Genomic DNA, 22,131 nt, shown 5'->3' with positions numbered 1-22,131 from the left:
CGGGGAATCCACTGACCTATCATAAGTATTGATATTATTGATTCTAGACAGCCAACCAAAAGTGCATATCGCGTCATAGAGGAGAAACATTGCAAATATGCACAGTACGTAGCCCTGATCCAGATATGACGAGTTTGGGCATCGTCTGATAGTTTAATCGCCGAATGACCAACCAGAATACACGGCCCCCATAGTTTGCGAGGGGCTAAATCTTTACACACGATTTTGGTGTCTTTTATGAACTAAATTAAGACCTTTATCTTGTATCTAAGCAACAAGCTCTCAGTTCTAAGTTCTGAATTCTAAACATTGGCTTTTCAGTATGGGTTCTATCTCCTACAGCTCTTTCACTTTGGAAAATGTTCCAGGAGCAGCTGAGGATCCTCTTTATCGTCTGATGAGAGAGTATCGCGAGGACAAGGATGCTAATAAGATTGATCTTGGTATTGGTGCCTATAGAGATAGTTCTGGTAAACCATGGGTGCTGCCGGTTGTGAAAAAGGTGATATTCCAATTCTCGTAGCAATTCTGCTGGATTTTTCTAACAGTGACAGGCTGAGAAAATACTACGAGAAAATCCTGACTCAAACCACGAATATCTACCAATCCAAGGTCTTGGTTCTTTCTTGACCGCGGCTCAGAAACTTATTCTGGGAACAGAAAGTCCAGCGATAGCTCAGAAGCGGGTATGTCGGACAACCCTGTTCAATAAATCATCACTAATCAATGAGGATATCTAGCTATGCTCATATCAAACAGTCTCTGGTACTGGGGCAGTTCATCTTGGGGCAAACTTTATCTCTCGGTTTCACTCAGGCTCTTCGCAGCCTACGGTGTTCATATCAGACCCAACATGGCCCAATCATTACCAGATCTTTGCACAAGCTGGCTTCGCCGTGAAGGAGTACCCCTATTATTTGGCTACCACGCGCAATATCGACATTGAGGGTATGCTAGAGAGCTTGCGGGATGCTCCTAGAGGGTCAACAATTGTCCTTCAGGCCTGCGCCCATAATCCTACCGGCATTGATCCAACGCAAGAAGATTGGAAGCAAATTGCCCAGGTCATTCGAGAGCGATCTCACTTCCCGTTCATTGACTGCGCATATCAGGGATTTGCTTCGGGTGATCTCCTACGTGACTCTTGGGTATGTCGGTACTTCATCGAGCAAGACTTTGAGTGCTGTATTGCCCAGTCCTTTGCTAAGAACCTCGGTCTGTATGGAGAACGAGCTGGGGCATTCCATTTCATCTGTGCACCGGGTTCAAGTGCTACAGAACTCGCCACTCGAATCTCGAGTCAACTCGCAATTATACAGCGAGCAGAGATCTCGAATCCCCCATCCTATGGATCAAAGATTGCAAGCTGTGTTTTGAATGACGAGGCCCTTTTCTCCCAATGGCAGGAGGAGCTTTGCCTAATGAGTGGCCGATTGGCGGGAGTACGAAAGGAAATACAGTCTGGACTGGAAGAGCGAGGCACGCCCGGCTCTTGGTCACACCTTTCGACGCAGATTGGCATGTTTAGCTACACAGGACTTTCGAAAGGTCAAATTCGGACTTTGAAAGAAAAGTGGCATATTTATATGGTAAGTCTGTCATAGACCTGGCTATATTGGCTGTTCTAACTCGATGGAAGACGGAAAACGGACGTATATCGGTGGCAGGGCTGAACCCTGGTAATATTCAGTACTTTATCGATGCTGTTGATAATGCAGTTCGAGCTGAGCCATGATTTGCCGCGCTTGGTTCTTTTCGAACTGTTGAAGAATCACAACCATAGATTGGATTGCCTATTGGTAAATTCCGTCAATGGGCATAGAACAGATCAAAAGGATCTGTTAAGGGTCGACATGGATTATATTATTTCAATTTATCATTTTGTTCGATCGCATAATCAGAGGCGGGCCAATCAGGTCAAGGTTCGGGTGGCTCGGGTGGGAAAGGGACGTATTTGGCGATGGACTGAAGGAATTGATGGGAGTAGTGATGGTAGAAGATGAATGTGATATCTTGATATTCATCAAAAGAATAGAATAGACGAGGTATTTCTGGTAGAAGAGTGTGAAGAGAATGTGTCCAAAAGTGTTGTTCCGATGAATTCGCGGTTTTCACCGACGCTAGCTCTCCAGCCAATCAGATCGAAGGTTTTACAGCCATTTGACCCCAAGAGAGAAACTTGACTTCGACCTCATCCAAACCTCGATCCATCTCTTCTTAGACACCCCTCCCCCCTCCCCTCTCTCCTCTTCCGACTCAATTCCTTTCCATCAATTAGGTTGGAGGGTTTGTTTTCGTCATGTCGGCACGTTGTCTATTGCGCGTGCCCTCTCGGGCCATTGCTCGCCAGTCGCTCGGCAAGTCTACGGTACGATCTCATCGACTCCCGGTTGCCCACTGAGCTTCATCGGAAGGAGCAATTGTTCTTTCTTGCTTGGAATTCTACTCGAATTGGAATATTCTCTGACATCTTTCCCAGCGCGCTTCTTCCACCGCCGCCGGTGCCGAAGCCGCCAGCTCCCCCTTCTACCTAACCCTCACTGCCTCGATCGCAACCGCTGCGGCCGCTGGTTCCGCCGCGTGGTACTACCACCTTTATGGCCAGGAGGCTTTCGCTGCTAGTCCTGCTGAGGAGGGGTAAGTCTTTTTTTTTTGTTAGAGATCATGAGTCTAGTCGCTCTCCGCTGGCCCAGCCCCCGGACTGTGGGATTAGCTCTCGCAATATTTGAGCTAACGTGTTTTTTTTTTCCATCATTAGTCTTCACCCTACTCAGTACCCTTGGGTTCACCAGCAATTCAACAAGACCTTTGACCACGCCGCGTGAGTTTTTGCCTTCTCGCCATTTCGTCACTCTCCGGCGCACGCCGCTAACATTTTCTATTTAAGTCTCCGCCGTGGTTTCCAGGTTTACCGTGAAGTCTGTGCCAGCTGCCACTCCCTTACCCGTGTTCCATGGCGTTCGTTCGTCGGTACCATGCACACCGTCGATGAGATGAAGGCTATGGCCGAGGAGAACGAGTACGACACCGAGCCCAACGACCAGGGTGATATCGAGAAGCGCCCCGGAAAGCTTTCTGACTACATCCCCGCTCCCTACAAGAATGACGAGGCTGCTCGTGCCGCCAACGGCGGTGCTCTGCCCCCCGATCTCAGTTTGATCATCAAGGGCCGCCACGGTGGCTGCAACTACGTCTTCAACCTGTTGACTGGTTACCCTGATGAGGCTCCCGCTGGAGCCAGCGTTGCCGAGGGCATGAACTTCAACCCTTACTTCCCCGGTACCGGTATGTGATGGAACATTTTCATTTGGACTCAATTGTGGTTATTACATATTCTAATCTACGGCAGGTATTGCTATGGGTCGTGTCCTGTTCGACGGTGTTGTCGAGTACGAGGATGGCACTCCCGCCACCACCTCCCAGATGGCCAAGGATGTCACTGAGTTCCTGAACTGGGCTGCCGAGCCAGAGATGGACGAGCGCAAGAAGATGGGTGTCAAGGCCATCGCTCTCCTGACCGGTCTTACCGCCATCAGCATCTGGGTTAAGCGCTACAAGTGGGCCCCGATCAAGTCCAGAAAGGTTGTGTACAGCCCCCCTATTGCCCCCCGTCGCTTTTAAATGCAGTTCAATCTGTATAAGTTGAAAACGTGAGAGATTGACAGGGCTGTCTGGCCGATTGGAGCATTCTCTCTGTACCATTGCCCTATTGATTCATACGGTCTGGCAGAGATCTCTTCCGTCATGTTTTTTGTCTAGGGTGAAATCTACCCTTGTTTTTGTTAGAACACTCCGGAACACCTGTATCTGTATCCTAGATATATTCTTTTTTTACCCTTCCGAAAACTATGTGCTCGAGGAGTCAACTGAATTTAATTTCCTTTGTGAATGTGGCTATGTGTTCTATTTCAGTAATAGATAAATCGTACCGCCAACATATTTCGTTTCAAAAGCTTTTCACAACTTTATGAAGTTGGATCCAGACAGGTGCGGGCAAACGATTCATACCGAGTCTTGCCCAGATTAGGAACTTGAAGTCTTCGCTAGCTGATTGCTATTGAGCCATGACGCTCAAATAAATCGACAATGCAGTTTACCCGCAAGTTCAAAGTAAACTGAGCGCTGAAAAGGGTATCCACATCTGCTGGAGTGCTGGTGTCCAAACAGTAGATAATCTTAGACCAACCCGTGACGACAAACAGGAAGGACATGGGCCTTGTTCAGATATGACAAAGATAAGGGGCATTGTGAGAGACTGCCTACCCCAGGACTTGCTAAATGGAAGAGTGGTTGTCAACCATCTCTTGGTGGGGGTTCTTGGCAGGGATAGGCAGAGCTTCATCCAAAGAAAGCTTTGATGAAGAAGAGCGACGATGAAGGGGATACGAGCCCGAGTCAGCAGCCTTCATTGCGCGCTAGCTTGCAATTCTTGCGAGATGACGGGTTGGATACAGCTCTGATTCTTCGTGCCCAGCCGGGACCATGGCGTTGTGTATTGGGAAACGATCAATAGTGACGAAGTTGCCGTTGAAAGTGAAAGTGATCTATCTATCATGAAATATGAGCACGCTGAACTCGGATCCGGTCTTCATATGTTTGGCGAGCGGACAATTGATCCAGTGCGGCTGCTTCCGCGACTCCCAATATCTTAGTTTGGATTGATGGGTTGAATTTACGCAATAAAGGAGGGAGTAACTTCGATGTAATAATTCATCTTGTTCCGTACCGTGGTTGAATGAAGACGACGATAATACGGTAGCAATCATGGTGTTGTTCGCGAAGAGTCTTGCCAGTCCCAATGGACCCCATGCGAGTCGACGCACTATGTCCAGAGCTTGGCTTTGGCCTCATTGCACACGTTAGAAACTAGTAATCGGCGCACGCTGGCAACGCGTTAATAGTTCATTTTGATTTTATATCGGCAAGGGATCATGTATTGTCCGCTCACCGTCACCAAAGATTGGCTTGAAGAAAGAGTGATAGTTGGTCCACATTGCTTCGACAACGAAACTCGTCAGTGATCTCAGCCATGAAGGACAACGTCCATCAGGACCAGCCATCAGCTTTGAGATGAACATTAAGGACATGAGGGTAGGTCCCCACAGCAACAGGAATAACCCTCTTCCGATTTTCTGACGGATGGTGGTAATATGATACGTATGTATCCCTTCAAGATAATCCCGATACGAAACTGGCAAATCATGCTCTTTGGCACCAGTGATGATGAGATTAATATAACGAGAAGATGGTTGACCGTAGTTAGGGTTCAGTCGCCACTTGTGAGACTGCGTGCTCTGGGCTTCATCACTAATTGGTGAAAATAAAGTGTGTGCCTTGAACACCTTAGTTTGAGGGATGTCAGGCACCGGGTCTGTTGGCTTATAGTCTTCAGCAAAGGGGTAACAGTCAACAAGGACATCTTGGTATCCACGACCGCCTCCTTCCGTAGCGATGATCTTCGCATAGTCGGCTAATGTTACTTCATAGACTACTCCCACTAAAGGCTTAGACCAAGTGTATTGTCGCATTGTGGCCTTCTCTAGATCTTCGCGCGTCGAGATGAACTCATAATCCTGGTCGTCGTTCCCAAAAGTCAAGGTTGTGCCTTCAGAATCAAGACCACGAAATCTAGTACCAGCAAAGCATGGTTCAACATATGGAAATCCAAGCATGTCAAATGTAAGACAAAGCCCCGGTACGAGGGCTGAGATCTGCGAGAGCGGCTTTATACCACGCATGCCAAGAAACGTAGCAGAAGCCAGATTGGAGCCATACGCCAGATAAAGCACGGAAGGTTCCATTGCTGTTCCCATTGGCTTTAACAAGCTGGTTTCTCCCTTCGACTCGATATTTTGGGGAAAGCATGGGTCTTCGGTGGATGCTCTGATTAAAGAGGTTGCTTCACCCTCATCACGAGCAGCCTGGGGAGATAGCGATATTTGCATTGTTATCCACTTTTGGTGGCGGAGCCAAATCAAGAATTGATAATTCCTACTCAGAGAGGATTCGTGCTCAGAGTTGAGATTTGGGCGTAGAAAGAAATGCAGCAAATAATGTGATCAAGACTCAATTCGTTGCAAATGATTTGGCGCTGAGGAATGCCAGGATATGGTGAACCACGTTGATGGTTTGGACCTTGGAAGCCTCGAATAGCTCAAGAAAGTGATAATGCAAACAAAGTGACTAGTTCATCACGAGTCGGCTTGATGTTCAATTCCAGGAATCCAGGGTATGAGGATAGTGGGAAAATGAATTAACATTGTGAAGTTCGTCCGCCAAACGGACGAATACATTCCTTCATTCCTTCCTGCCAGGTGATTAATAAGCTCAGCCACGGAGCAATAACTTGTGGTTCTCCGATTGCCGCAGTCTGATCCACCTGAGGTCTCATCCTGATCCACCGGCGCTTTGACCACATCCCAACCGCACGTCGTCCTTCAAAGGCCATCCGCATAAGGGATAGGTATCCCAAGTCATTCCCAGATGTGGGCCTGCGATATTGTGATTTCCCATGTCGCGGCCACCATGCGCCATCATAAATGCTGGTTAAACCGGCGGTGGAGAGGATTAGTGAAGATGGCAGAATCTTAACTCCAATATCTCCGAGGAGTTATATGTTCACATCACCCTGGAAAAGACAGAGAGGTAACTTAAAAGGTCAATTGAATAGGCTTTCACGTCAAATTCTTAGGTGAAGTCAACCTTAAGCAACTTTCCATGTGGTGTGCCGGTCACAAGGACAGAGAGGACCCCATCAACCTCTTAGGTTCCCATACTAGTCAAAAGGACGTAGGAGAGAATCGATGAATAACGAAGAATCATAAAGTTGATCTTTTCAGATGAAGAGTTGATATACTGACACCAAGGAAAGTGATTAGTCAAGAAATTTGTGCCCAACCAGGCTTCAAGTCCTTGGAGACTTTGTGCAAAGTTTCGAGCACAATTCTATTCCACGCTGCCTTCATTCTAAATTTACTTAAAAATCTAGGTTGGTTACGGAAGTGAAGTATGACTCGTGTGACAACATAGGGAGAGATGTCTTTGGTATCCGGGCTTCTGCAGAAGGAGTATAGAGATGGTCAAATGATTGCGATCAGGGAAGTGGTCATGTGGAAGAAGTTGATGAAGGTAGGTTTGGAGTGGCCTAGAATTCCTACTATATTCAGCAGCTATTGAATTCCCAGCTAAGCAAACAGTTAATGAGGAATTCAACTCTTAACTCACCCAGCCATATACTAATAGACGAAGTGAATAAGAAACTAGGCAGGGATGATTAATTATGTCTTCTGCTTCCCATATGGGGAATGAAGAAGGAAAAATCTGAACTTTGATCTTTATGGCTGATGAGTTTACAATTTCACATCTAGGAAAGCGATTATAAGATCTACCCTTGACTATTCGTTTTGCTTTCGCTTTCGAATCTGCCTTTTCCAAGGTTGAAGCGGTACTTTGGTGAGGAAGACTTGAATTTTGACATCAATTGTTCCTATGTACAGGTGTCAAACACTTCGGTAGTCATTGTTCTTGTTAAGGACACTGAACTCCGCTTTCAAATGCTTTATCAATTTTCTTTTACCTTTCTCTCCCGCTTTCCACATTTTCTTCACTTCAATTTCTTCAACTATCAGTTTACATTGAACTTGAGCTCCAAATAGATCAACAGTGTTGATTCATTTGTGCGCAGAGCTTCAATAACTCTCAGTTATCAAAAATTTGAAATATACTTCTTCTTCCTTCGCATGACTTATGTTTTTTTTCCCAAATTTTTAGTCAAAATTTGAAGGTATGCAGAGTATGTATTGGTGTAGAGCTGCATTATGAGGCTGCATCAGGGCTGACATGTGTGCGCTTAGCTTGGCTCGGTCCTTGTCAAGTTTGAGCGTCTCAGTGGCGTTTCGATGGCTGGAGATCCGAATTCGGATACAGCCATAGGAGCTGGGTCCATCCCCAATCGCCAAACCTCCACCCCTGAGCGCGAATACCTGGAGCAGAAATGGTCAGTTCCTGATCCTGGTTTGCAAATCGGTCAGGATGAGAACACCCCTGATGCCACTTCTGGATACTCGGCTGTGCGACGATTGGAGGCTTTGATGCCAAGAATCCCAGTTACGCGATGGCCCGGGCGATTGAATGGAGTTTCCCGTAAAAGGCACAATGCTGAGGTTGACTGGGAAGAGGCTGTGGGACCGACGAATGCGGAGAGCCCGTGTACGCCGCCCAACAAGCGAATGCGCGTTTCCAAGCTTGAAGAGCAACCTCCAAAGAAGCAGTCGCGCAACCAGGAACCCAACCTGGAATCCAGCCAGGGGGAGATTCAGGAAAGAGCTTTCGGAATAGGTCCACCTATGCGCAACATGGACCTGTACGCCCGGCTCGGACCGCCCCATGACTCCATTGTTGACCGGCGTGGAAGTCCCCGGCGCTTTTTGCGGGGGACTACCACAGCCACCGAAACACGATCTGCATTGGATGCGGACCCGGAGTTGGTTGTTACCAGTGAGAGTGAGGAAAAGGACGACTCTGACTCCGCAATCGGCTCCGATCCAACTAACCTTTCATCGTATGGTGAGAGTATGATGGACCACTTCGGTGTGGACCCCAACCTCAACCGAAACCAACACCGGACAGACGGAAATCCCTTTCCCGACTCCTCTCTTAACCGAGACGATGGTGTTAGAGGTTAAATTTCCAAACCAATTGAAAAACTTGAGCGATAAATCTTAACTCTTACCAATGAATATTCTACGGCAGAACTTTTACAACTCATCTTTTTTTTGGACCACTCTTGCGGTGAATGCAAAAATTTACGATTCATATTTAACAAATCTCTTTTGTATATATTCACTACACTATATAGGATCAGTTTAGGATTCAAAATGAGGGCAGAATATGTAGTTTTAAAGGTGCAAAACAGAATAAAAATATGTATTAAGAGAAATTCGTGTGAAATTGAGATTTATGTGATTCTGAGATTCGGTAAATATTATGATGTAAGAATTACCAGACGCATACCCTTGGCTTAGTCTACAATCAACAGCTTAATGGGGCCACGGTCTTCATGACAACTGAAACCATAGAAATGGCAGTAGAGTGGATGGGCGAGGATCCTTTTGAACGGCATGAGGATTTATAGTTCCCGCTCGAAACAATTCTCACTAACTGGATCTATATTTACATCACGATCTTTTTGCGATAAGATAACATGATAGATATCCTTCCTTATCACGTGATAGTATAACGACTACATCACAAAACCCTTCAGCTTCTGCTTCGTTGCACATAACGTGCTTCCAAGTTGATTGGTTGTTATCGTATAACTAACCCCTGCCGTACCGCTTGGTCCGTAACACTAGGTAGATTGCTCTATATCAAGGTTAATCTTCCAAAACTGACGGATATTAGTTATTGGAATCGGCTGTTTTCTCTCCATCCCTTAGTAATTGTCACTTGTTTTAAGATCAACCCTTTTTACTAACAACTTTGTGGCTCGCTTTTTCGGACAATTTGTACAGACGACTTTCTTTTCTATCGACTCTTTCACGATCCAGTTTGATCAAATTTCAAGGAAATATGATGAAGTGACTTGATTGGCGCCGGCGAATCACGTGGCTCAGTCTCCAAGGTCGTTTTGACTCATTATTTTGCCAAGATTAATATTTACCTGCTTAACTCTGAGTTTCATTTCTTCCTCTCTTGAAATTACCATCTTATCAATTGTATTACTGGTGCTTACTCTTTTCACTCTTCTCTTACTCAATCTTCTCTGGCTCTTTCTAACATTATCTCTCTTCGATGTCGGTAAGTCAATACGTCATATACAATGAAGTAATGTAGTCTCTAGAATGTCACTAACACTCCCAGTTCTTCATTGATAACCCCAATGTGGGAAACCACAACCACCTGGAGGATTCGCGCAGTATGTATGATCCTTTAAATTTCTTATTGCTCCCAATTGAGTAAAATAATATACTTACTTCCCTCTTTTGTACAGTCCTCGGTTACAATCCCCTCACCCCACCAAATCTCCTCCAACATGAAATTGCTATGACCGAGAAGTCGCGCCAAACTGTCCTCCAGGGTCGTAATGAGGCAGTGGCTATCGTAAAGGGCACAGATACCGACAAGCATCGGTTGTTGGTAGTCATTGGCCCATGCTCCATCCACGACCCGACCATGGCCCTGGAATACTGCGATCGCCTGCTAAAATTGAAGGAGAAGTACGAAGATGACCTGTTGATTGTCATGCGCTCGTACCTAGAAAAGCCCCGCACAACAGTCGGCTGGAAGGGTCTTATCAATGACCCTGACATTGACAACAGCTTCCAGATCAACAAGGGTCTGCGTGTCTCGCGCCAGCTTTTCGTCGATCTAACCAACAAGGGCATGCCTATCGCCAGTGAAATGCTCGACACCATCTCTCCCCAGTTCCTTGCTGACTGTCTGTCCGTCGGTGCCGTCGGCGCCCGTACTACCGAGTCCCAGGTCCACCGTGAGCTGTCTTCTGGTCTTTCTTTCCCCGTCGGTTTCAAGAACGGTACAGACGGCTCGCTGGACGTTGCTGTCGACGCCATTGGCTCTGTCAGACACCCCCATCACTTCCTATCCGTCACCAAGCCCGGTGTTGTATCTATCGTCGGCACAGTCGGTAACCCAGATTGCTTCGTCATCTTGCGCGGTGGAAAGAGGGGTCCTAACTACGATGCTGCCAGCATTGCTGACGCAAAGTCTAAGCTGGAGGCTAAGGGTCTCCCACCCCGCTTGATGGTAGACTGCAGCCACGGAAACTCTGAGAAAAATCACAAGAATCAGCCCAAGGTCGCCGCTGTTCTCGCTGAGCAGATTTCTGCCGGCGAGGCTGGCATCATGGGTGTCATGATTGAGAGTAATATTAATGAGGGTAAGTCTATATATTCTTTTCACTATCCGCGTCTGTTGTTGGTTCTAATTATTCTTCTTTCTATAGGCAGTCAGAAGGTTCCTGCTGAGGGCAAGTCTGGTCTCAAGTATGGTGTCAGCATCACAGATGCTTGTATTGGCTGGGAGGATACTGAGTCCGTCTTGGAAAACTTGGCACAAGCTGTACGGACTCGCTGTCAAAAATTGAATGGCGCAAAATAAGCTTGGCCATTCGTCCTGTTTCTAAAGTTATGAAAAAAAAAACAAAAGTTTGAAATGAATCTATTAGCTTAATTTTTATTCTTCAAGGCTACTTATTGAAGTCGCAAATCAGTTATGCAATCTTATATTCAAAGTAGTAAGTTAGTAGATAAGATCCAAGGATATACCCCCAAAAACAACTCGGCTACACAAATGCAAAGGAAATCATATGCTAAATAAAAATCAAGTCGTAACACATAAATAAATAAATCTTCGTAAGGCTCTCCCATACTCAAATCTCAAAGCCCAGCTTCAGAAAATTTGAGATCCACGATACAGGCTGCGAAGGAGGGACGCTTGATAGGAGATTTTCCCTGAGACAAAATAGCAGAGGGAGAACATCCATTATTCTTCAGTCCCGTGCTGGGTACAAAGCGACTAGTACCATATCGACCAACAAAGTCATCTCGCAGTGATGAGGCTTTACGCTTGCATGATTTCTGCAGAGGCGTAGAAGCGACCTTGCGGTAGACTAATTGCGCAGATTCCAAGTTCCCATCTGAGCTCACAGTGACAGACTTGCAAGAAGCATTGGCAGCATAGTGTTTAGTGGATGTATCAATGTCGAAGATGGTAGCTTCGCCTGAGGAATTAAATGCCCAGATACGAGCACCGCCATTGGAGGACTGGAGGGAAAGCTCGACGAGATTATCAACCCGGCCTATTTCCTTGCCGTATATCTTGAATGGCCACATTAATGACATTGGCCTGTAACTCACACTTAGTAGGAACTCCCAGTCGCCATTCTGGTTTTGGACTAGGCTCTCGTGTTGTTTGTTGAAGCGTTCGGAGTTGGCGAACCAGTCACGCGCTAAGTCACTCGAACCCATCACGCCGTCACTTTGACGTTCGCGTTCCTTGCGGATGATGTTGAACACGTCTACTGGGATGGAGTAGAGAACTATACTGCCATTATAGGCAGCGACTACTCTAAGACCCCAGCGTAGGTCAGACCCCACAGCGAAAATAGTTGGGGGACAGGCCTCTTTGGTTCGGTCAGAACGGCCCTTGCCAGAGGGCGGTATACAGACAAACGCGCGAGTGAGACTCGTCGGCCCACCGGTGGGAGCATCAGATCCTATACAGAGCAGCTTTGTGCGAGGCTCGATGAAAATGATGTGGTGACCATCGCTTATAGGAACAGCACGATGGTAGTTGCAGTGGGTTGCGCGGAGCAGACTGAGCGAGGATGTATTCTGCATGCCTCTTCCACTGTGCGCATGAATGCCTTTGATTTTATGGAACTGGCATATCTTGGAGTGATCGGGGAATGGTGACTGGCGACATGCGCACTCGTGGGTGTCTGATCCAGATAGAGAAGAAATAAGACGCATTTCCTTCGGTGTTTCGGTTGATGTCTGGAGAAAGTGTAGGACCTCTGAAGGCTGGGACGTTGGAATATGCTTGCGCTGATATTGGCTTGTTTTTTCATCTATCCAGTGAATTTCGATACCCCCTGCGCACCCGAAGGCTACGGTGCGACGTCCAGGACAGAGAGCGATTGTTCGTGGAGGGTGGACTTCTGAGCAGATGTTATAAAAGTAGTGTGGAGAGAAGAGTCCAGTTTTCTGCAATCGTGTTGAATTGGAGGAAGATGAAATTGAACCAGTAGTGCTCGATGAGACGTTATTAGGTACGTTCAGATCACAGATCATACCGACTCGATTCCGAAGTAAAGCCGCAAGGACGAAGTGGGGTGTACTTGTATTCATAGTGACTGAGAGAACCTCATATGAACACGAAATGCTAGATATCAGAACTAGATCACAATTATCCAAGCTTTCCATCAACGCAGGTTTGGAAGTTTTGCCCAGCAATTGGAAGACATAGATCACGCAGCCTCTCGCCACAAGAAGATAGTTGCTGCAGCTGCTGACACTGAAAATTGATGCCGTAGATATTTTCGCACGAGAGCGAGTGCCACGAATTTTTGCATCTGATTCACCGGGTGTAAGTCCGGAGAAATTCACAAGCTGTGTTTTCATGAAGCCTGATGTCCCAATATTGGCCTTTCGCCCGGACAAAAGACACTCGGTCGCAAGACGTTTGCTCATCCTCCAGACTTCACTCTCATAATTTAATGAGGACGTGGCCCGTTGCCTTACACAGTCCTGTTGCCATGCATCCCACCATCCTGCCCTTCTCAGCATCCCCTTCAGTAAACTACGATTGAGACTGACCCTCATCCATTGTGAACAGGTGCGCCGAGCATTGTCAAAGTCTCTTGGTGTTAAAAGAGAGTAGATCTGGAGGAGAATCTCTGGCGGGGTTATATTCGCTGTGTGAGATGGCGAGCTATTCGCAACTATCGTAGCATCTCGTGTTCTCCGTGTAAAAGACTTTAACTTCGATGCTGGTGTTTGCCTGCACATTTCGTAGCCGGGCGTTGGCACATCGCGAGATCTCAGTAATGGCATATCCAAAGCCTGTCGAGTTCACATGTATATTTCCACATGCACAGAGTGTTGTACGGCGTGGAAATATGTATCCTTTGATGGTATAGGCCCAAGATAAGAACGTAGATCGATGTAAAACTGCCTGCAAGAGTTCGAACCAAGCGAAGGCAAAGGATCTGGATGTTGCTTGATGGACTGCTTTCTCTCCACACAAAGCGGCCAAAAATGTATAAAGTATAGATCGGGCTCCACACGGCAGATGCGTGGGGATTTCAACGACGCATCGGCCTAGAATGTCCGATCTGACCTGTCAATCACGATCTTATCAACCAGCGATAGGCATGGTAGTATTTACCAGAAGAATTCCAGATTCGAGGATACCTTAAAAATGTGTGAGTGGAATAAAGTATGTGAAACGGTTGTATTCCAGTGTCCACAGTCTGTCACTGAAAGCGGTCGACTATATACAGCTGATAGAGTGGGATTATGAAAAAAAGTAAACAATTGTAAACAAGACGAGGCAAGGGTTATACACTTCATGTGCCATGGTTTACAGTGGAGATCAGCTAGGCGTAATCTCTCGCCATCTGAGGCGACTTTAGTCGCCCTGTCGGTACGTCCGTGTGAGACATGGACCACGTTAATAGCCCAAGCCCAAAATCACCCGTGGAGACGTCAAAGAGTCATGGAGATTCAGCCTTGGGACAAGTCAGAGATCGCGAACACACATGAAAAGTGGAGCTCGAGCATCTGGGAGTGAATGAGGCAACCTGGTCAGGTTGGCGCAGTACTGCGGCACACATGAGCCCTCATGTTCGAAAAGCGAACTCGCCAGGCTCTAGCGAAACTAGATACTGAAATTCTCACATTGAAAGTGGTACAATGCATTCCATTGGTGAGGAAGCGAAGGAAGAATGCTGGTGGAGCAACCCGGATGCAGCAGCGAGCGCGGATTCCATCTTGCAACAGAACTCTATCAACAGCCGATAAGAGTGAAAAGTGCATAATGTCAGTCATATCTTGGTAAGGGTTAATTATCCTGCTGGCGACATGATTTTCCCAAGATTCCCAAATAAATTGCAAAGGGAGGATTGTCGCAAGGCTTTGCCGTAAGGCCCTCCATTGGAATGTGGGATCTCCGATCTAAAGTAGGCCATGTGGACTTGATGATGGATTCCAGAAGCAGAAAGACATCAATTCGAGGAATGCAAATCGTATTCACGATCATTACGAAGTTGGAATCTGAAAATTGGAACTTGTTCAATTAATAATGTACGAGATCACGAATTCTGGAATAAATGTGGCTGTGATCTCAAATCAGGTGGCTTCGAATCGATCCCTTGATCAGATAAGGCAAGGTTTGTTTTGAACCACTTTTGTCCTAGACCACTTCATCTATAATATTACTACACTTTCATAAACCTCGAGGAATGTGGATTAAAACAGGCATATGCGAGGACTATACCCGTGAACCTTTTAAGCGAAGAATGTGGTGGTTTGGGCAGTGTTAATACAGAATGAGGCTCACAACGACTAATCATCCTATCCCTCGTCCTCTGGAGACGGCCCACTGCAGTTCTCACAACAGTAGGTTTTCATCGCCCTAGAAACTGCTGGTGCAAAGCACTAAAGGCGCTGGTGAGTGCATCTATATGGGACTCATGACCCAGTCAAGTGCCTGCATTAATGCCACCATTTGCTTCTCTAAGTGGCTGCCTTAGCTTTGTCATGGGTTTTGACGTGATGTGGTCAGATTCACCTTGCATACTCGAGGTGGCAGAGATATTTTCAAGTAATTATGTGAATGACTACCTTGGTATCAACATTGGTATCAACATATGGGTTGATTGCCACGGGCAGCTGCCAGCTGCATTTTGAAAAGTACCTAGGTAAGACCCGAGGAATTGATTGCGCGCCAGAGAATCTCATTTCAAAGTTATTTAAGGACGCCAAGCAGCTTCTCATGTAATTTCGCCAGTTTGCGCGCACGTTGCGCGTTCTTGCGGAAGCCAGATGATTGCCGCCACAACCTTCCCAGAGGGAAAGGATGAATCATTCCCCTTGGTATAGCACGCATATGTGTGACAAAGCATGTTATTGCCAACAAGATAGTGGCAAAGCCATAACATAATGGCTTTGACAGTGGTCGTGGAGGAAGGCCATCTGATATGGCTTTTCCCTTGAGTGGTGGTACAACGTCCCCAATCATGTGCCAAGGTTGTCAAAGGTGTGAATAGTGGAGAAAAGAATATATAACTGTGAGAAAACCGCCTTATATAGAGTACTTCGGCGGTTACATAGGGCACCATGTGATAAGAGCATTGGAGAAGTGAAGCTGAGACTGAGGTGAGAGTAGTGGTTGAGCTTCTAGAGGATGGAGTCGACCCGAATATTCGTGATGTGAATGGTGTTACACCGCTGATACTTGCCTCCATACGTGGAATCGTGGATGTTGCCGCCACTCTGATCCAAGCAGGGGCTGATGTCAATTCGGCGGACAATGTCGGCGCAACTCCGATATTTGGCGCCACCCTTCATGACCAGGAAGAGGTGGTCAAGCTTCTACTCACGCAAGAGACAGCTGATGTGAATTTGAGAATCAATGGATATACACCATTGATGGTAGCTGCACAAAACAAATTTCTCGGCATTCTTAATGCGCTCCTACATACGTTGAGGTGGTCTCTAGAAGTGAAGTGAGGTTGAAGTGAGTTGATTATAATATGAGAGTGAAGCTATTTGAAAAATGCTTCTGTAGTGTAGTGTAGTAGGTCCTGGATTTCTCGTTCGTTTTCTGGTGTCGATGAGTCCCTTTTTTCTTCAGCGGTGAAAATTTCATTTTTGTAGACGCCCTTTGTTCTGACCACGAATATACATGCTAAATAGAGTGCATAGGCTGATCATGTAAGCAAAGTTGTGTACGCTCCAGGGTAAGTTTGTGTAATTTAGCAGCAGATTTTGGTTAGCCGCAAGGCTTGCCAATACCGTTCAGAACAAGGCGGCGGGACTGATTTAGAGCCAATGATCCCGTAGGGATTGAACAACTCATTCGAGCCTTTCAATAACGATAAAGTCCAGCCTCCACAAGGCAGTAACAGAGCCATAGCGTTTTTGACAGAGTTTCATAGGAAAGTATCTTGGATAGACTTTTACCTAGTGATACGGGGAACGCTTGTAGGCAGTGCAGTCAAAATGCATAGGTTGATTCAGCTAGGAATTAGGTGTTGGAACTGCACTAGCAACAGGAGAATGGAACTCCGTAACAGAATGTCCAGAAATGAAGGTAAGTGTAAGCATAATGGTCTGACTATGGGACGAAGTAAGTTTGGCTAATTAAGAAGGTTCATTATATGACCATCTATATCAGACTGCCTATGAAATACTCCCGGCCATCTAAAGAGAGAATCCAACTTACTAGAGTTTTCTCTTCAGATTCAGTCAATTGATGGCTATTTGCGCGTTTTTCAGCGCGATATTCCACATCAGAGAGACGCGTCGTAAGAGTTGAACGTGGTATATCAAATATAGATGCAGCGTTGTGAAGAGACGAGATTTCACCATTTTGAAGAGCCTCAATAATCAATAAGATTCTACCCACCTGCTCTGCTTAGTTTTGGTAAATTTGGTAGTATTTTTGGGGGCATGGTGGGTGGTTAAAAAGTAGACATACGAAATTGACGCGTCAAATTAGGGGGTGGCCAGCTCGCATAGGGACTACTTTATAGTAAAAGACTACTAGTTTCAATTTTCATTGAAGCCATGAATGATTGGACTCTCACTTGACGTCCACGTGAACCGACACTATTGTATTAGAATGCTAGAGTGTGACTTTGCGACTTGAAATAATGTGGATATGACCAAATGAATCTTCCATTTTGTAGAACCTTAATACCTAATTCGGTTCGGCCCTCCTGTTCGATTAATTCTGCACAATCTTCCTTTCTGAACGAATTGGTGCTATATTATCTTGCTATTTATTGCATTTTGGAAGCTGTCTCCTTTCGATTCTTGAACATGCCATGTTTCCGTAAATATAAATTGGGATCCATGTAAGTGCCCATCAAGTGATCCCAAAAGGTGGTTAATTGTCCAAAATTGCTTTTTGCGTTAATGTGGTGTATAGTATGGAAACTTCCTGTGCTATCATCTGGTCTGATGTTAGTCGATAATCCCAAGATTGGTAAGGTGCTTGATAACTTACGAGCCATAATTGTCTCCAAATTTCCATATAGTAACAGTAGAATATATGTTTTGTTGCACAATGGTACGACAAAGGAAATAAAAAGATTTGGTAGACTCATGATGCAGGCTTCTAAGGGATGAAATGCGAAGGCCGCAAACGGAGTGGAAATAACGAATCTAAAGAGTTAATTAAATATAGACTTCAATCTCGATTAGTTTGGGTTTATCATACCTGTGATGACTTTTATGAGCAAGCGAATATAATAATGGACTGTGAAATGCCCGGTGTAGCCAGTAATTTCCAGCATCTATCAATAGTATTGCCAGAGGATATTGCAGAAATTCATACCACAACCCAGGCCCAATCACTGTTGAGTTGTAGAGGAGTGAGTGACCATTTATCTGCAACATTACAATAGGAACATGAAAAATATCCATGGCAAACATGGCAAAGATTGATTCCTTGATCTCTTGTCTGATTTGGTGTTTGAGAAAGCTTTTGTTGTATCTTAAAGCACGATTGAAATTAAAAATATATGCGTATGACCCAAAAAGAAGAAATACCAGAAGATGAAGGGATCTATAAGACATTTTCAGTCTATGCATAGTTATAAGAGCATTCAGGCTTACATCGTTAAGACAAAAATTGACCAGCCTTGCTGAAACGTATATGGACGACTGAGAACATACTTTTGAATCAAACAGTATATCCCAACATACCGCTCTTTCATTGATAACACATTTTTTTGAATCAAATAGTTTGGCTGAAGGCCATATAAGCTGAGATTGGCATTGATAATCCTCCAAGGACAAGCGTATAACTGTTCAAAGAGTCGATCCATCTTGCAACATAGGAAGTAGATCAATAGTTCCGACGTTCTTCTTCATAATTCGAAGGCTCACGGCTCATAGCTCTGCCATGTGTTTTATAAAGTCTACTAATCGACTTTGTCATATGTGGCATTTGCTAGTCATTAGACCGAATAATCTCGATTGGCAACCGGTAGCCCTGATTGGCGGCCTAGTTTGCTGATCGTATGCACAGAATGCATGGTATATTGACGTATTGACTGTGTCAAAAAAACTTTACTATTATTGATTTTGACTTAAAAAACCACCTATCGGACTTACAAGGAATAATTCTCAGATAAATTACCTCTTAATGACATATCTCATGCGACTGGTATTGCTTTCCTGACGAAGTCTGCAGAGTGGGAAGGTCCAGCTATTCCGCGCCCAACCCAAAAATCAGATCTTTGTGCTCGCCATAACTTCGTCTCTTTATTTCATGAATCTCATTTAATGTACTTCTTGAGAGTTTCGATTTTTGTTAGGTCATATTAAGGAAATATAGTTCAAACGCAGCATCAGAAACCAGGAGCCAGAAACCATGGATTTGGTCCTTGCTCATGGGAGAGCAACTCTCAGTTTCCTACTTATCTTGTTTCTTCCAGCAATATTTGGCGCATGGTGGATACTACTCGACGTCTACGATTGCTCGATCTTCAAAGCGATACATGGTTTATCTTCACAGCCAACAATCCTCTTTAACTGCTACCGGCCCCCTGGCATTGATGTCGTGGCTGTCTTCTCTGCCTGGGTATCATTCCAGGCTCTACTATATACTACATTTCCTGGGAATATCTATATAGGTCAGCCAACACCGTCTGGCGAAAAGCTTGACTACAAATCCAATGGATTTAAATGTTGGATCGCGACTATTCTTGCATTAATTACTCTCTGGGTTACAGATATGATTGATATGACTTTCCTTGCAAGCCATTGGGGGGAATTTTTATCGGCAAGTGCTTATTATGCCTGGATATTGGCTGTTCTGGCATTTACCAAGGCACACCTGGCCCCATCCCACTCAAAGGATAGAATATTCAGCGGTACGTTTGAAAAACACTTGGCCATGTCATCAAGCTTCTAATATCTAGTAGGCAACACTTTTACAGATATCTACCAAGGGATAGAGCTTAATCCTCGAATCGGAAAACTGTGGGATGTGAAGCTATTTTACAATGGGCACTGTGCTATGATTGGCTGGACAGTTATGTATACTTCAACCCCTCTCTCTTGATACTATATAGAGAATAGAGGATCTAACAGATGTCAGTGATCTATCGTTTATTGCACTGCAGTATGAAAAGTACGGGCTTGTCACAAATTCGATAATAATTGTTGGTCTTATTCGAGCCCTCGTGAGCATTGACTTCCTATGGAACGAGCATTGGTATGTCTTATCCAAAATCACCGCAACGTCAATATATTATGTACATGTATGGCTGACTTGAAAAAAACGTTCGAACCTTTCAGGTATTTGCGAAGCATAGATGTCTGTAAAGAACCATTCGGGTACTACTTCACTTTCGGCTCTGGCTTTTTTTTACATTCTATGTACACCCTTCAGTCGCAGTTCCTGGTACGATATCCCATCAGATTATCATATGGCAGTGCTATGTTCATGCTACTGATTGGTGGAGCTGGCTATACAATCTACTTTATTGCGAGCGAGCAAAAGAATGTGACCAGGGACACTCAAGGAAATTGCAGTATCTGGGGGAAACAGGCAGAATACATCGAAGTTGAGTATATAACCAGGGATGGAGTTACTCAAAAGACTTTTTTGGTCTGTTCTGGTGAGTTAAGGACCTCCTTCAATTCATCCCTTCCTAGATATCCTTTTGGGCTATTTTTATTAACGTAGAGCTTATGTGCAGGGCTCTGGGGCATCGTACGCCACCCAAACTACGTTGGTGCTCTCTTGATGACATTTGCCATGGGAGGATCCTGTGGAACTGAAAACTGGTTGCCTTGGACGGAATCAACTTTTGCAATCATCTTTCTTATAATGAGGAGTCTAAGCGACGAGGCTAAATGCGCGAAAAAATACGGTCAAGGCTGGAACGCTTATAAAAGAAAAGTGAGATGGAACATGATTCCAGGAGTATTTTAGTAACTAGGCAACGGCATACGGATCTCAATACCTTCACCGTGACTTAAGAGATGTATATGGTCAATGATTGAAGTCGAGCAGCAAGAAGATTAGGAAATATTTGGAACTTTGCAAGGAAATATTTTCGTGTATCAATGGCACAGACCTTATAATGGATTCGATTTACGAGTGACAGGAAAGTGGATTCAATCAAAAGCAGAAATTTAGAATTTCAATGAATCGCAAATGCAGCCTATCTACGCACCTCCTTGCTGGATTTCAGCTCCGCGCATTTCCCGATGACACTTATAGAAATTTGAGTATTTTGATCATTAAACCGAGCCAAAAATTCCTTGATTCGTGCGATGATTGGCTGATTGGTGAAAGCCCATCTGCAGTGATAATAGGGAATGCGAAATAGAGGGGCTATGCTTATTATTTCTGCTGATATTGCCTTTTTTGATATATTCGTCAGGTTCCCTGCTTTGATTTCGCATGCTTCTCCAAAGAGGCTCTCTAGATGCCCAAAAAGATCTTCAATTTGATAATCTGCCGACGGTTATTTTTCGATGGCGGTAATTGCCATCATCTCAATGGCTTTATGTCTAATTGGAATTTTAGTTTCGCGGCAATGGATTCAAGAAACAACTCAAGTTCGAGTCATTTCTACTATTTTGGCAATCTGACCTAATTCAACTAACCGGCAAGTACAGAATAATTGATCTTTCTCTGCCACCGTTCGTTCCATTGTGAAAGAGTTGAAAGAGAATCAGAACTTCTCACATAAATAACTTAACTTATCTCACAGCAAAATAAAATTTTGAACACACCGGTTCAGTCAATGACTGCTGCTTTACTTCGCAAACAGATCCGTTGCGGCTGACGAGTAGAACACCCAGGCTTTCTTTGACAACGTGGCTTGTGCTACACGTTCAAAGTTGTGGGTATTGAGAATGGTACCAAGGAGGGGCTTCGTTGCCAATTGCTTTTCGGCCCGCTGGAGAAACCTGCTGGTTCACTTCGAATTTATGGACGATCGATCTAGTTTGCCGATGAGTTTGTTCAGATCAAGGGTCTTCGTGATGAGGTCAGAGCTATGGATTTTATTATAGGCTTCGGTAGCGTCGTGGCCCGCAAAATGGTAGATGGCTGTTCAAAATTGCTCATCAGTATGGCATTTCTATTTATCTGACGAGACAGCTGGCTTCCTTCCAGCGTTTCAGATTCAGGCGACTAACAAGCAATGCCCCAGATGCTGGGACCCAAATGTCGTTAGATCCCACACATGATCATTAATCACAACCCAGCAATCATCACGTGTACAAAAATGTTCAAAGATTTCTTGTGTGGAAATCCACATCCTGCATGTGCTCCAGATCTATTGATATTTTTTCGGAAAATTAAAAGGAGCTTCCAAGATGTTATTATCTATCGATCTGGTCCAGGAATATCCATACT

The 22,131-nt window shown here is 45.0% G+C and overlaps 8 protein-coding genes across 8 annotated transcripts; 5 read left to right on the top strand and 3 right to left on the bottom strand.

Moving 5' to 3' along the window:
* Window positions 1–322: 322 nt before the first annotated feature.
* Window positions 323–1,604, top strand: N7495_007645 (uncharacterized protein; the record flags this gene model as incomplete). Its single annotated transcript, XM_057210296.1, has 2 exons — window positions 323–490; window positions 873–1,604. The coding sequence occupies 2 exons, from the start codon at window positions 323–325 to the stop codon at window positions 1,602–1,604; spliced, it is 900 nt and encodes a 299-aa protein (XP_057059839.1).
* Window positions 1,605–2,299: 695 nt separating this feature from the next.
* On the top strand, window positions 2,300–3,621 carry N7495_007644 (ubiquinol--cytochrome-c reductase catalytic subunit CYT1; the record flags this gene model as incomplete). Its single annotated transcript, XM_057210295.1, has 5 exons — window positions 2,300–2,368; window positions 2,480–2,637; window positions 2,759–2,821; window positions 2,888–3,285; window positions 3,350–3,621. The coding sequence occupies 5 exons, from the start codon at window positions 2,300–2,302 to the stop codon at window positions 3,619–3,621; spliced, it is 960 nt and encodes a 319-aa protein (XP_057059838.1).
* A 1,292-nt stretch (window positions 3,622–4,913) lies between these two features.
* Window positions 4,914–5,945, bottom strand: N7495_007643 (uncharacterized protein; the record flags this gene model as incomplete). The annotated part of the gene is made up of 1 exon (XM_057210294.1): window positions 4,914–5,945. The coding sequence occupies one exon, from the start codon at window positions 5,943–5,945 to the stop codon at window positions 4,914–4,916; it is 1,032 nt and encodes a 343-aa protein (XP_057059837.1).
* A 1,953-nt stretch (window positions 5,946–7,898) lies between these two features.
* Window positions 7,899–8,684, top strand: N7495_007642 (uncharacterized protein; the record flags this gene model as incomplete). The annotated part of the gene is made up of 1 exon (XM_057210293.1): window positions 7,899–8,684. One exon carries the CDS (start codon window positions 7,899–7,901, stop codon window positions 8,682–8,684), a length of 786 nt encoding a protein of 261 aa, XP_057059836.1.
* A 1,108-nt stretch (window positions 8,685–9,792) lies between these two features.
* Window positions 9,793–11,118, top strand: N7495_007641 (3-deoxy-7-phosphoheptulonate synthase; the record flags this gene model as incomplete). Its single annotated transcript, XM_057210292.1, has 4 exons — window positions 9,793–9,798; window positions 9,862–9,916; window positions 9,992–10,897; window positions 10,964–11,118. 4 exons carry the CDS (start codon window positions 9,793–9,795, stop codon window positions 11,116–11,118), a joined length of 1,122 nt encoding a protein of 373 aa, XP_057059835.1.
* Window positions 11,119–11,396: 278 nt separating this feature from the next.
* Window positions 11,397–13,574, bottom strand: N7495_007640 (F-box protein; the record flags this gene model as incomplete). The annotated part of the gene is made up of 1 exon (XM_057210291.1): window positions 11,397–13,574. The coding sequence occupies one exon, from the start codon at window positions 13,572–13,574 to the stop codon at window positions 11,397–11,399; it is 2,178 nt and encodes a 725-aa protein (XP_057059834.1).
* A 2,186-nt stretch (window positions 13,575–15,760) lies between these two features.
* On the top strand, window positions 15,761–16,253 carry N7495_007639 (ankyrin repeat domain-containing protein; the record flags this gene model as incomplete). Its single annotated transcript, XM_057210290.1, has 2 exons — window positions 15,761–15,770; window positions 15,871–16,253. The coding sequence occupies 2 exons, from the start codon at window positions 15,761–15,763 to the stop codon at window positions 16,251–16,253; spliced, it is 393 nt and encodes a 130-aa protein (XP_057059833.1).
* A 1,274-nt stretch (window positions 16,254–17,527) lies between these two features.
* Window positions 17,528–18,326, bottom strand: N7495_007638 (sterol desaturase family protein; the record flags this gene model as incomplete). Its single annotated transcript, XM_057210289.1, has 2 exons — window positions 17,528–17,912; window positions 17,968–18,326. 2 exons carry the CDS (start codon window positions 18,324–18,326, stop codon window positions 17,528–17,530), a joined length of 744 nt encoding a protein of 247 aa, XP_057059832.1.
* Between the last annotated feature and the right edge of the window lie 3,805 nt (window positions 18,327–22,131).

This window comes from Penicillium taxi, assembly GCF_028828555.1.
Source record: "Penicillium taxi strain IBT 34144 chromosome Unknown utg000005l_segment0_segment0, whole genome shotgun sequence".
Classification (NCBI taxonomy): Eukaryota; Fungi; Ascomycota; class Eurotiomycetes; order Eurotiales; family Aspergillaceae; genus Penicillium; species Penicillium taxi.
Note: the sequence above shows the minus strand (reverse complement) of the source record. Positions and strands in the feature narration are given on the sequence as shown.